Raw genomic sequence first — 14,986 nt, 5'->3', positions numbered from 1 at the left:
TGTTTTTCTTATTTATGGAGTGCTCTAAGTGCAAACACTGCATAGCACAAAGCAATAAAAGACTGTGTACTTGGTGGGTTATAGTAAAGGGAGTAACAATGGGAAGACTGGCTCTGCATTTTTGAAATCGGGCAGGTTTATCTGACATTTGGCTGTCTTTGAGAAGGCCTTACACATTGTGAAGTACAGGTTTGAGTTTAGTAGGCAGCCCCAAGTTTGGCTTTGTTCACATTTCAAATACATAGGTTAACTTGAGAAAAATAATTTCAAAGACAATCTTGCTGGTAGCACATTTCCTGGTTAATTCTGTTACCCATGGGTAATTTAAAACCCAACAACCACCACCAGCAGTATTTTCTTCCTGAAATTTTGTTCAGAGTGTTAAGTTAGTTACATCTCATATGTAGTGGCTTTAGGTTCTTGTGAGTTTAGCTGGTGACATTTTTACATACAATGCAGGAGTGTTTCCTCTTTTACATTTCCTGTGTCTTTGTGATACAGATTTATGCAAACTAAAAATGGGCTAAAGTTATTATTTGTAGACATATTAGTTTCTGGAGTTTAGTATAGGCACTCTGTTATAGTAGTTGGATTGCTCTATTCATCTAGTTTTGGTTTTGCTGATACAAGGAAGACTGATTATTTCCACCACCCCACCCCCCCCGCCCTTATTTTTTCATTTCAGTCTAGCATAGATCCATCCCTCTGATACTGGAGTACCTCCAAATCTTCAATACACTAATCCTCACAACAACCCTGTAAGGGAAAGAAACGCTCTTTAAGCTTCTGAAATTATCCCTATTTTATAGATAATGAATTGAGGCATGAAGAAGCTTAATTGACTTCACATGATCAGACGAAGGAGCAGACTACTGAGCCTAGATTTCCCAAATATAAACAGAGTTTTCCATCCTTCCCAGTTTTAGTTTTTTACTCAGGCATCAGCATTACCTTGTGATCCATTTTTACCTAATTCTTCCTTTTGAAACCTCTCAGAGGATTTGAGTCCCATTCCTGGCAAGTGCATGCATGTTTCTTTCTGGTGGTAGCTCATGTGGGCTAATTTGCCAGCTGAACCTTTTGGGCTAATTCTGGTTTTGGTTGACTACCTAATCTCTGTATGTTTTTTCAGAGGAGAGGCTTTGGTTGAATTTTCATCCTTCCTTGGGGTTTGATTACATTGCTCTTGTGCGTTGCATGGATCCTTTAATACTGCATGGGGTTGTAGATATAGCAGAATTGTTGGAAGCCCGCTGTGCTGTTGAGAGGGTCACAGCAAGGGGAGCACGCATCCAATGCCCGCCCCGGGCTAGCGAGCCATCACTCTGCATATATACTCTGTGCCACAAAGCACACCGCAAAAAGCTGGGGGCTAATGCTAACCCATCTTGGTAGCACACCACCCACCAGCAGTATGACTCTGACAGTCCAGCACTGTGCCTGAGCGGTTCCCCATCACGTTAACTGCTGCCCCGGGGCCACTCTAGCAGGGCTCTGCTGTTTTCCATGCATGGAGCAAGATTGTTCAGCTGTGGATCAGGATTGTCCACACAGTGCTCTGCTGCCAGCTAACAAAGTGCCCAGTGCGGGCTGCTACATGACTGGAGGACTCTCGCAGGCTGCTGCGGAGGGAGCAGCCCCTGAGGTGGATATGGGAATGTGACTTTTGTCAGTAGTGAAAGCACCCTGTGGGGAGAGTGTGTAGGCAGGGAAGAAGGATTTCCATTTGCAGGCTGGAGCTCCAGATACAATTGGGCCTGCTGTGAAAGAGCTTGTTACACTTTCTCACTGTAAGGGCTCCATCTGGTGCTCTAGGTGTCTTTAAATGGAAATTTACATTTACTGTCAGAACTAAAGTCTATGCACAACCAACAGCCTGATGGTCTTAGCAGTCACAACAAATGTTGAAAGCCTTTCCTTCACCTCCCACCCTGTAGTAAAAGGGACAGGGAAGCACAGTGAAATGGAGGGGGATGGACTGGACAGGTTCAGAATCTGTCCCCATCATAGTGCAGTAACGAAAGCCTGCTTTAAAATTCAAGACTTTCTCTGTCTTAGGGCAGGATTTAGCTCATTACTGAGAATAAGCAAGTCTGCTGTTGCTCAAGCAGTCCAGATGTTGGTTAGGAAGTGGTGGTGTGACTTACAACTCAGCCTCTTAAATTCTAGGTAGAGACTTGCTGGCAGTGCTTTGTGTACTTAGTGTAAAGTCACTGGACACTCATCAGGACAAGTGTGCCCTATGTGGATGTCAAATTTGAAGATGTTATGTGCAGAGTGCATCACAGTAGCCAAGCCTTGCATTATGAAACACTTTGCTAGCTATTCTGACTTCTGCCTTGAAAAGTCATGGTCTTGTCAGCTACTAAGGAGAAGAAATGCATTGACAAACTGCTGCAATCTGGGATTTAATAACCCTTCCCAACTGAGAAACCCATTTTACAAGTTATCCCATGCATCCTTCCCAGCTTCTTTTTTGCCTTCTCACCATCTAGCTGCTTCAGTCTCATCTGGATCAGTCTTTACAACTAAAATAATTCCTCACTGTGCATAAAATCAAGCTGCTTTGTTAGGTGTCCTTTCAAATATGGGTGTTGATTTATAATGTACTCCAAAGCAAGTCCAAAAATGCTTTTTTGCTGTTGCACTACCGGAGTGAATGGTGGCTAGTGGAAATTTTCCATATTGTGGAAGCTTGGGAAGGCTTTCCCTTAACCCTGTAACTCCTGGTTTTATAGTGCTGCTTGGGCCTTTGATCTCCACACTCTAACTGGCTCACAGGGAGGTTATTTACAGTCAACAAGAAAAGTACCTTGAACTTGTCATTTTAATAAACTTGTTACTTGCCAGCTTCTCTAGAGGCATCCCAAATGGAAATAAGGATCTTTCATTTTGTTTTATAAATAAATTTTAAAAATGGTTTCCTAGACAACCTTGATGAAATGTCAACTTCTCAGATCTAAACCCACATGATAGGCATTGTTATCCCCATCCCTGCTGGGTAATTTGTATACTGCAATAGTTTGTTTGGAAACATGCCTGTTGTTCTTTAAGATGTACTTAATGCTAGATTAGAGAACATAAGACTTTTTTTTTGTCTCCTATTTCCACCAGCTCATTTCTAAACCATTTAAAATAAAGAGCTTGAGCATGTATGGTATTTAAAAAACCTTTCACATGATGTTTTTAAAACAGATCAATTTTGGCATTAAAGTGTTAGAAATTCAGCCAAGGAAAATTCAACTCAGGATTGTATAGCTATAATGATAATGTATTATACCCGTCTTCCTTGAAAATGATTGTAACAGTAGAGTTGAACCTAGTGAATTACATAATTTAGGAGCATTTGCCAAAACGCTGTTTTAGGGGGATTACTGTAGTCTTCCCTTAACAAAAGCAAAGGGAAAGATGGATCGCATTATGAAGTACTTAAATGAGAGAGAACAGTCTTCACAAATTATCTAAGATAACTCATTTGAATAGAACAGAAGGTCATGTGCGTGCATGCCAGTTATCACACTTAACTACTTGGCAGAGTGTAGGGGGAGTACAAGAGGGAGGTTTTTACTTTTTCTCTCCTCTAGCCTGAATTAAAAATGTATTGGCTGCTCATTGCTGACATCAAAACGTTTCCAGCTAGCCTGAAGTTAGTATTTGATTGTGCTTTTAATGTTTAAAAAATTAACAGTGTGACCTGTATAATATAAATAATGAAAGGCCCAGAAGAGTAAAAGCTACTGCTGCTTCTCTTGGCAAAGCTCTAGGATGTTCAGGAGTTGTATTGCATCTAAAAATCTGGCAGAAAGGACTGTGTGTTTTATTTTTTCAGTCTTCAAAGTAGGTGTTGTACATATAATGTGCTCTTATATACTGATGTAACTGCTTTAAGGCTGACTGCTGGATCTGTGTTCCCACCACTTGTCCATCCATTCCACTTACCAGAATCCTTGATTTGAAGAATGAAAGTGGGGACAATTATTTTTGCAGCAGGCTGAGGTCCAGATTCAGGGTAGTGCACAGTAGGCATCTAAAGTTCAGCACATACGTACACACCTCTGATTTCTTTATCTGCCTTGTGACTTCCCTGAGATCAAAGTGTATGCCTCAAATCTGGCATCTGCTCAAGTGCTTTCCTGAATAGGGAATGGGATAATTTCCTGAACAAGAGTCTTGGCAATATAAGTAAGTGAGTGTAGATGAAGTGAGGCAGATATAATGGGCTTGGATGTTATTTGGGCAGAGAGGTGAACAGTAGTGCTCAAAGATTTCTTTCTGGAAGATATTTTTGAAGATGGTTGAGAGAATGTTTTGATTCAGAATCAGCATGAACTGGAATTTGCAGATATTTAGTAGCACCCAGCCATGTTTGCCCAATTAAGAGACTGGTTGGATAATGAATTCTGTTTTCATTGGGCACTTAGGAGTGGCTCTGGCTTCCTAGGTCACATAGGGTATCAGAAAAGCATAAAATATATTGAGTCTTCAGAAGGCACATAAGATCTGAGACGGGAAGAGATGAGTGAATTGCCAGTCTCTTAGTTAATACCTGAGAAAAACATGTGAATGTGTTTCTGCTGATTGAAGCAACTGGAATGTAGAGTGAATGTTTCTACTGAATTTTAGGGTGCTTTTTGTAATCATGGTAGCCTCTTGAAGGCTACCTCTTTTCCCATCACTTTTCCACTGATCAAGTCAGGAACAAATAGGATTAAAAATGGGGGGAAGAGAGGGAAAAACTCAGTGTGGAAAGAGTTCATAAGCTCTATCGGTGATGTATTCAGTTAAAACAATAATTTGCTTTGTTTTCTTATCGTCTCCTAGGTCATCTCTGCAGCAAAACAACTATAAAATCCTTTAGAGACAAACAGGCAGAGGGAAAGAAAATGAAAGTGTTTTTCCCTGAAGGGTTGATACATATGGATAGATTGGAAGGGAACAGAAATGTGAAAACTCAAAACTGATGCCTTTGCCATGAATATAGCCTATGTTAGGTGGAACCAGAACTGAAAATGTGGGACACCGGGGCACAGTACCTAATTGAAAGCAGCTAAATGGAGTATCTCATGGGACTGTCTTCAGACATGAGCTCTGTGGTTTTAAAGCAAAAAAAAAAAAACAAAAAAAAAACCTAATTAGTGCTAGGTTATATCCTTCTGGTTGAAATGAAAAATTACATAGGGAACATAAATCCCGGGAGAAAGTTGTTAGGACCTGTCACATGAAAGCTGAATCCACTTAGCTATCCCTGGAGAAGGCAATGCTTTAAGCCTGATCATTACTACTTTAACATGGAAAATCTGGGGGGCGTAGGTGCGTGTATTTTTTACCTCCTAACCTCTGTTGCCAGTACTGACGAGATTTTTATAACCCCTGTGGCTTGAGCCGCTTCAGGAAAGTGTTTGCGTTCAGCTTGGCTCAGTGCTGTACAGTCCATTTTAATCACTGTGCAAAGTGAAAGGATAACAGTTTTACTGTGGTACTCAGTCTGAAAAGAGAGCTCTAAGCAAAAGCGGGTTATTCTTCCGAGGGATTTCGTGATTCTTGTAGGTATTTTTTTAACAAAGTGTAAAGCGTACTGACACAGGCCTTCAATGGCTATCATAAAACATTCCCTCTTCAGTGTTTTCTTACTATGCTAAAACTAACCAAATTACCTTGTGCATTCTCTTTAAACTCAGTCGCTATGAAAATGTAATTAGTTTTAATATTCTGGAGATATGTTGGATGTTGGGAATTCTTTGTGTGTGTCTGTTATCAGCTTTTGAAGAACGCTTATGAAGCACTGCTGCTTTTCCTTGTGTTGTGGCATGTCGCTGAATCAAAACCCATAATGCAGGCTGGTGGTTATCCTGCTCTCATCCCTTTCATGGTGGTGAGTCCACAATTAAATTGCTGCATTGAACGCTCCGGGCTGATTGAGCTTTTTCTCTTACCCTGTGATTGCCCGCTCTCCCTCACTCTTTCTCCCTAGTTAACTCCCGATACTATCCTTTCTGTTTCTGTTTCTATTTTGCTAGAGATATTCTGTTTCAAATCTCTGCTGAAGGAAATAGCATGAAAGATCAGTAATTTGAACCCCAAATAAATATTTGAGGAGAGGAGAGCTGTGATTCCGCTTTTCTTTGGTACCGCGCTGTTCCTCAGATTTCTGAAGGGGATTATATTTACCCTCAGTTCTTGTGAATATCTGTAACTTGGTGGCCTTTGACCCCTCTGTTTCAGTTTGTCTGATTCTGGTTAAAGTAACGTTTAGGGGTTTGTATGCTGTGATGACCCACATGTGGGTTTGTCCTAGATTGTGGCATGTATTTTCTAAAATGCTAGCAACACGGTTTTCTCTGGTAGCATTTCCATGCTTTTGCCATCATTATCGGGAAGCCCTTATCTTTTCTGGGATCATTAGGGACAAAATTCCTTTTCAGTTTGCATATGCCCTGGGGCTCACCTGTGATATTGCCTATACTAGTTGCAATTTGTGCCTGAACACTTTCTTGCAAATCTTTTCAGTACCTCCAAATTACCTGGTCAGTGCTGAAGCTTGTGGTCTTAATTTGGGGTCTGGGTCGGTTCAAAGGGGAGGAGATTGAAGCACGGTGGTGAATGGAGAGTGGATCAGGTGAATTGCTCTGTGGATTAAAGGTGAAGGATGTTTGACAATGCCTGGGTTGTGTTACCAGCAATTAAATTCAATATTTACGAGTTGGCAGATGTGGACAAGAGCAGACTTGATGGTAAATGTAATCTGTGAACTTTGAAGCTTCTGTAAACGTATCAGAAGTGTTTTAACTCCTTTTCCTGCCCATCTGTTTCGTTTTCTTTTGTTCCCTGCTGAAACCAAGTCCTTTGTTCAAACTGTCTTGCTTACCAAAGGGTGCTTGTTATTCTTGCCACGCTCCTTGATTTCACTACCTTCATGTGCCTGTGCTAAGATATACTTTAACCTAAACCTGTCTTTCCTTTTTGCCTCACAGCTGTGTTCCTCTACTGCTCTGCTGCTTCACTGCTTGTACTTAAGCTGTATCGGTTCTTCTTTCCATCCTTTGACCCTCACAGTGTCAGTAGTGATTAGGCCTTATGTGTGTTATGTCTTTCAGCCAGTGATTACTGGAGAAGCTGTATTTTAAAGGATTTATTGCAAAAATCCATCTGTGAAAGGCTAGCCAGCAGCCCTCACCATTGCTTTAAACACCTACTTTTCTTGCTACCGCCATGCACCTGTACACCAGGAGGGGCCAGAGAAACAACAGCACATGCTGATAGGATTATACGTCAAAATTGCTAGGTATTTCCAACTTCTGCTGTGTGGCCTGCTTAGCTTTTCCAGCAAATTGATAAGTGTATGTTGAAATACATGACTGGAGTTAATGTGTAAAACTGTAGTGGTTTATTGTTCAATTTATCACGCAATTCAAAACATCTAGATTTTGATGCTTTTAAATAGCTCAGATTAAATATTGCAGTGGTACCACCAGGGCAAGCAGATCACCAGTGTAAACAGTTACATGGGTATTTTTAAAGAAATTGCACATACATATACATAATGTACGTACATATCTATACTTCTGTGCACATAAAACTTCTGAGATCACTTGTGTTTCAAAGACTTGACTGCTGAGCCTACACATTTTCTTTATTCTGGACTTCTTTATGGCCATCTCATTGCTCTTGCAGCAGCCCTGCACATCTAGACTTTGATGTTTTTTATGACACTCTTATCCACTAATTAACTTCATTAATTTTGCAATTAGTGAAGTTAATCAGTGGGTAAAAATGCTATATAAAACTTCAAAGTTTGCATCTTAATCATAGTTTGTATTAAAAATAATTATCACATGCTTGATTACTAAACTCAATCCAGTTAGCTCAGACGGGGTCATGTGATATTAAAACCAGCTTTGTTCTGTATCTTTCCTAGCTAGTTAGTAGCATTTTTCACTGATGATTACTGAGACTTTGGTATCTGAAAATGCAGCTACAGGGAAAAGACAGTGAATAAGACTGAAAAAACCCACAAATTTGATCATGGTATGGCTGCGTGGAAGTTGGGTTTCAGTTTTGATGAATAGAGAAACAAGTTGGAAAAGGGGGAGGTGAAAATATTAGAAAAGTTCACCATGACCAGTGAGATATGTGGGAACAATACTTGGCTATCAACCTCCCCTCCTTTGGGGAGCCATTTCGGAAGAGATGCGCATTGGACTGTACTGCCTGACTGTGTCAGCCTGATCACAACCCACTGCATATACCTAGAGGGAGAGGCATGGTAAGGAAAACCCACTTGCCTAAGTAAAGACAACAAAGCGGGGGGAATGTTAGAAAATGAAAGCAAAGAGCACAAAATCCATTAGGCTGGAGTGGATACTGGGATATATTAATAGCAATAATAGTAATGTAGTAATAGTAATAATAATAATAACAACAACAAAAAGGTGTAGTAGCAGAAACCCTCCATATGGTATCTGTAGAGCATCCCACACCGTTTTACACCATTTCCCTCAGTTTAATGAAAGTAATTCACCTATGCCTACGAGTGTATGTAAATTAATGCATTCTTTTAGGCAGATGAGTATTGCCTTACAGTTGGAGCCATGAAGAAGGTTTGCTGTGTGGGAGCTCTTGGTTACAGTTTTTCTCCTTGACCATGTGGTCTTGATGGGCTGTGCTGGACTGCCCCTTACTCTTGCCCAGGTACGGACCTTTCCCACCTTGTACCACTTGTTACTGGAGCAGTCTCTGTCTCATCCCTGGCAGGTGCACAGCACTTTTTTTTTTTTTTTTTTGGTCATTTCTGATTTAAGCATATCGTTTTATCTTGGAGACTTCAGTGCTACAAGGCCAAGCCTGGAGCAGTGCTGGAGTCCAAGCTCCAGCACTGGTACATCCATCAATAACATTGGCACCAGCCAACCAAGCAGCGTTACTGCCTGGTCATTTCCCTGCAATGCATATTGTATCCATTTTTATAGTTTCTTTTATACTTGCAACAGACTTTATAACAGCAATAATGTCATTCAGATAATTATACTGTAATTGACCTTAGTGTTGAACATCCTTGGCTTTTACTGCAGTTTGCTTAATACTTCAAGATGGTCAATTATCTCATAATTCCCACTTTGTTGGGAATTATTGTTTTAATTATTACACTCCAAATACATCATTTTCACATAGTAGTAAGGGCGCGCTGGGGAATGGTCATATTCATGAATGCTTTAAAGAGTTACCAGCTTTATCATGTGGGAGGGCTTTTCATCCTGTCATCTCTAATCATTATTTTTAACACTGATTTCATTTAATTATCACTTAGTCTGCTCAGGCCAGGCCTTCATCTACAGGAGCTAGCATATGAGGAGTTGGGGCTTGCAGGGTTTGAGAGCAGTCGGATGGCTGTGCAATCTGACCATGTTGATTTCTTTTCTGCCATGTTACAGTGCGAGTCATCCATGCAAGTAACTTTCAGTGGAAGTTGGGGGTAAAATGGTGAAATCTTTATTTCTTTTCCTAGCAATTTGAAGTATTAATTATCCCAAATAGACAGCGAGCACGCTGGTGTTTGCCCTGTTACCAGTGAGAATTTTACAGCTTCGTAAGAGGCTTGTATGGCCCTCTTTATGTTCATTTAATTTGTGTGTGTGTGGCACTGGTACTCCATCAGGAGCTGTGCCCTGCCGTTGTTGGAGAGAAAACAGAGTGGTCCTTGTGGTGGGAGATCTTTACGGTTAGCACTGTGCTCAGCACTGCCCAAAACAGAGGCTGAAGCATAGCATGCCATGCTTTACGGACTAGTGCAAAAGATACTGTGGGTCCAGCACTCGAAACACACTCTTCCACTTCTTAAGCAAATTACGTGTACAAGACAGTGTGCTCAGCCTTTCTGTAAATGTGTCTGTTTAGTTATTTTTGTCAGCATTTTGTGGTGTATTTAACATGAATAAAAATATTCTACCTAAGGACAATATGAAAAACCAGTACGTTTTGCTAAAACAGAAACTAAATATAACCTACTTTCACCAAAGAGTATTTTTTCTTATGTCTGATCTAATTATTATATGTGAGCAAACTCAGTGTTAGTAGGAAAGTGCTACTCTCTCGTAGATTAATGCATTTTACTGAAGAAAACAGCAGTGTGAAGAGACTTTATTTCTCTATAAATTTTAATAGTTACTAAAATGAGTACTCCGGCCCATTAAGTTACAGCCTGCCAAGTCATAATGCTGAATCACTTAATTTCTCTAAGTAGCTATCCTGTTGCAGCTTCTTAAAGGCAGCTGTTAGGAGAGCACCAATGTTTTAATCAAGGAACGGGGCAGAGTCTGACAGCTGAACAGTGTGGTTCAGTGGAGGTTTTTTTGCACAGTCTGCAAATATAAGGGCCTCTCTTGGAGTATGTAGGCTTGCACACTCAAGAACCAAGGTGTGGGAGGGTACAGGATTATGGGTAGGAATCCGATGACAGTGGAAACCATGCAGACATTGTCACATCCTGCTATTTTTCACTGAAGATAGATCCTTACAAGTGCTTATGGGTTGGAAAGCTATTGCAAACAATAGTGGGAACTCAGTATGGATAATAATGTTGTCGCTTGCACACTGAAAGTAAGTAGGTGTTAGGTCTATATGAAGTTCTAGATCATAGCTCATTGGCTATGTACATGACATATCTTAAGAGACTTAGCTTAAGAGATACGTTTAGGTCTGTCAGCACCAGTACCAGATATCCCATGAAGTCAGAGATCTGTATGTGACAGGCGCATTACATGTTGCAGGGGTATTGGTTGACTGGCACCATGCAAGAAAAGGGGTAGGACAGTTAAAGTGAGAATGTTCAGATTTGTTTTGTAGTAATTGACTCTTGAGGCAAAATAATGTTAGTCCTAATACACTGGCCAAACTTCAGTTCAGTGCCTGCTGTCAACAGGTGAGTTGTCTCTGTTTTTCTGCTAATGTGAGGTACTGCAGCAATATCTTTTCATATTGGTATCAGGTCTGATCCATCTTTGAAGCAATAAAATCATTAAGCAGTGTGCATTGCCCCAGTGCCCAATGTGATGCTCATCGTTTATGTGCTGGTGATAATTAGCTACTTTATCATTCTAGTAGGGAGCTTTAATTTATTACTTTATTAAGCAGTGAAATCAAAGATTAAAATGGTATCTATAGCACATAGCTAACTAGATTGTGAAAAATGAAACTATATGGTTTCAAATTTATGAAAATAAATATTTCTATTTAAATAAGTGCAGTAGTTTAATTCTTTAGACACCATTCTAATTTGTAGTTTACTGGTGATTATTTTTCTTCGTTTTAAAGCAAATTGCTTTCTGTAGGGTGAAGTTGAGAAATAATGAATTGAATTCACATTACAAGTTACTGCCTCCAAATTGTAAATGAATATAAATATAATAGGAGCATACTATTAAAATCTTTTGAAAAAGGCTGTATTGTTGCAGTAAACAAACACATTTTTCAAGCCACCAGTTCATTTAATGTTGGATTTCTACTTTGCCTTTATTTTGAGGGCTTCTGTGCCTCCTGCCACTATCTCCAAATGTCTTAACATGTGTTGTCTCTTCGGAGAAAAAAATAGCATTGTTTGTGTCATTTACTTTAATAGTGTATTACTGATTCTCTTTAAAGCTAAATCAGTGAACGTATTTTAAGTAGTATTTGCTCAGGATGGGAAATCTTTGTCTACCTATTTTATACTGTCATGGAGAGAGAGAGAGAGAGGGAGGGAGGGAGGCAAGCAGACAGGCCAATGGGAAAGGTACAGGCTGTGTTCAGCACTAACTTTGTTCTAAAAGGATGGAAGATTTTTTGCAAATTCCACCACTCATTAATCTGAGCTGCTGTTGACAAGAATTGGAAATTTTGGAGAAGTGGAGAGGAGGACCTGAGTTCCCAGCAGGGAGAAATGTTCTCTCATGTGACTTGGGCAACAACCACAGCTTAACCTCTATGGTTGAGTGTTCTTAATCCTTACCAGAAGTTTGAGGTGTAATAAGTTAAGGAAAAGAAGAAATATGGTCATAGGGGTGGAACAGAAATTGCACAATGTAAATGCTAATTTCTTGTTTTGTGTTCCTGGTAGTAGCTATAAAATAAATTTAAGGAGGTATGCCCTGAAAACTCCAAAACCAAATTGCTGTGTTTTATGTGGAACAACAGCTGTCCATAGTGTGTGGAGGGAAAACAATAAAACCAGTGTTTCTGGATGAATGGGAGGATCTAAAATCCGACAGTAGGGACTTCTTTGGTGGTTGTTCCTCCCACCCCCTTATGTAAGGAGGACAGAGATATGGAAACAGCAGGGTTTCAACTGAGAATTGCTTTCATCTTCATTCCTGTCAGCTCTAATTCTATAGAATGCCTGAACACACCCTTACGTACATTCAACCACTGACTTAGCGCATGCTTAAATGCTTTCTTGAACTAGGGCCAAAAGTTGCTGCTGCTGCTAAAATCAATCCCAGGGAGAACTTTGCATCTTTCATTACTTCCTTTTTTGTATACTAAGATACAGGCTTCACCAAGCTTTGGAAGTATGGTAGAAATTGATAAATGTTGCCTGCCTTGTTTAAAGGAGTAGAGCAGAATTGTTGGATGTCAGTGCATAAACTACATATTATCTTCCTTGCTCTCCTGTCCTGTACACATGATCTTTAATGATCATTACTAAGTGAGGGCTGCAGAATGACAAGAGACTCACTAAGTCACTGCATAGTGTTTCTGTCTACTGCAGGCACAGCCTGTAATTGTAAAAGGCGCCAAAATAAGATGAGTTTAAGGTGTTTTCCCTTGTTCTTTACTGCTTCAAGACTGTTCAGAGCTTGCTGCTTTCTTTGCTAGAAATCTTCATTCAAACATGCTGAAGTGTGACTTACCTGGAGCCGCTTTGTTCTTCTTGATTTACACAGGCAAATGCGCACCCACCCTCCCTCTTCTGGGAGTATTGATTTAACTCTGCATATTTGTAGAGGAAACAAGCCAAAACCAGGCCAATACACAGTATTTGTAAAATGGTCCAAAGTAGCTCTACATTCATCCTGTTGACACTGCAGATAGCAACTAGGATCCATCAGCTGATCACCTTTATCTGTCTCTTGCAATGCATTGTGCATTTTTAATACAAGATACTTACTGGGTAGCTAGCACTGATTAAAACCGAAAGTGCTATTTGTGAGAACAACTCCAAATCATATGTACCGGGTTAAGTTGTATTGAAGGATAGTGACGAACCACTGTTTTGAGTGAGCATCTGATGATGTTTTCTTCATCTGTTTTCTGACTGCAGAGCTCTTCTGTATCTCCCTCAGCCAGTTTCAGAACAGCAGAAAAGCACAGAAATTCAACAGATTATCCTTCAGATAGTAAAAAACAGAAGACGGAAGAGAAGGAAATAGCAGCTCGTTACGTGAGTAAATTGTCTACATTGTGCATTGTTGAACTTGAGTGTTCCTCTGTAATTTCACCTGATTCCTGCCACATAACTAATTTTAAAATTGAGGGTTAAATTTTTAACAGGTTCTTACTGCCTGCCTCTAACATCTATACTGGGTGGAAGGTTTCAGTGGGTAGGATTTGATAGTATTTTTAACAATATACATACAGAGCACCTGGAAGGCGTGTGACAAGAGGACTGAGCTTTAGTTAGACTGGGACTTGGTAGATCTGGACTCTAGCTTGGCTCCATTTCTCAGTGCAGTGCAACTTTGGATGAAGATTTTCATCCTGTGTCCATGTTCACCAGTGTGAAAACAGAGAATAGTGCTATAGCTGTGGCAACCTGTTAAGCAGAAGCCCTAATCGTGACCTAAATATTATAATTGTATTACCACATAAAGCTGGGTAAAAGTAAATGCTATGTTGCATAGTTGTGAGCAGCCTTGCATTTCATTTAATTTCTTTTTTTTTTTTTTTTTTTTTTTTGTACTTAAGAGACGTTGTGATATTAAATAAATGTTTGTAACACATAATGATTTGTCATTGCAGGACAGTGATGGTGAAAAGAGCGATGACAACTTGGTAGTTGATGTTTCCAATGAGGTATACACAAAGGTGGTTTTTCTACCTTACATGGTGGTGATGGGGTGTCTTCAGTGGTTTCTGTGCATATTGGGTATATGAATAAGATTACAGCCTTTGACTTCATAAAGGAGCTTGAAATGCCTGAGGGAATCCAGTCAGGTCGTCTTTCTTTAGAATGTAAATCAGATCTGTAACACTTACTTCTACAAAGGACCTTTTTGTTTCTTGTATGAGCAAAAAGTATGCTTGAGATATTTGAAGCCAGTTCAGCTCAGCAGATAGGATGCAGCTTGTAAGGGTATCTGTGTTTTCTTTTACTCTGGCCATGACTTCATTTGTGAACTTTATCAGGTCTGCCAAGTGCCTCAAACCTTTTCAGTCTGTCACCTGACAAATGAGATTTACATGCCTATTTCAATATCCATAGAATTTTAACATTATTTTTCATGGTTAATGGCATCAAATTTCTTTAAATAAAAAAAAAAAAAGTTGTCTTTCATTATCCATCTTGATTTTACAATTTTATCAGCTAAATCAATTAAGAACTGAAGGAAGAATTCACTTTTTGTGACAGATCTTCATTCCAAAGTGAGAATTGCTCAAGACAAGCACTAATGGCTAGTATGAAGTTTTTATACTAACCCACGTTGCTGATGTTTAGGATCCTTCCTCTCCCCGAGGGAGCCCAGCACACTCTCCACGGGAGAATGGCTTGGACAAGACTCGACTGCTGAAGAAAGATGCACCAATTAGTCCGGCGTCTATTGCATCCTCCAGCAGTACTCCTTCCTCCAAATCCAAAGAACTTAGCCTTGTAAGTGCTTCAGAATGCTGCTAACCCATGATCATATGCTGAAACACAGGCTTACAGGATTTCTGGACATGATTTGGATTTCCTCAGCTATCAGTAAAGCACTCTGAAGCAGCAATTTAAAATTTGTTTAATTTATCTCTTCAAGGG

General features: G+C 39.9%; 1 protein-coding gene across 4 annotated transcripts in view; it reads left to right on the top strand.

Annotated features, from left to right (window-relative positions):
* LOC141918170 (transducin-like enhancer protein 4) overlaps positions 1-14,986 on the top strand; it is a 99,813-nt gene that overhangs the window by 71,205 nt on the left and 13,622 nt on the right. For all 4 annotated transcript variants that reach the window (XM_074812292.1, XM_074812291.1, XM_074812290.1 and 1 more), the window contains 3 exons: positions 13,292-13,411; positions 13,990-14,043; positions 14,687-14,839. In XM_074812292.1, the coding sequence (XP_074668393.1) occupies positions 13,292-13,411; positions 13,990-14,043; positions 14,687-14,839 (327 nt within the window). The remainder of the gene's footprint in view (positions 1-13,291; positions 13,412-13,989; positions 14,044-14,686; positions 14,840-14,986) is intronic.

This window comes from Strix aluco, chromosome Z (assembly GCF_031877795.1).
Source record: "Strix aluco isolate bStrAlu1 chromosome Z, bStrAlu1.hap1, whole genome shotgun sequence".
Classification (NCBI taxonomy): Eukaryota; Metazoa; Chordata; class Aves; order Strigiformes; family Strigidae; genus Strix; species Strix aluco.
This window is presented reverse-complemented; position numbering and strand designations above follow the sequence as displayed.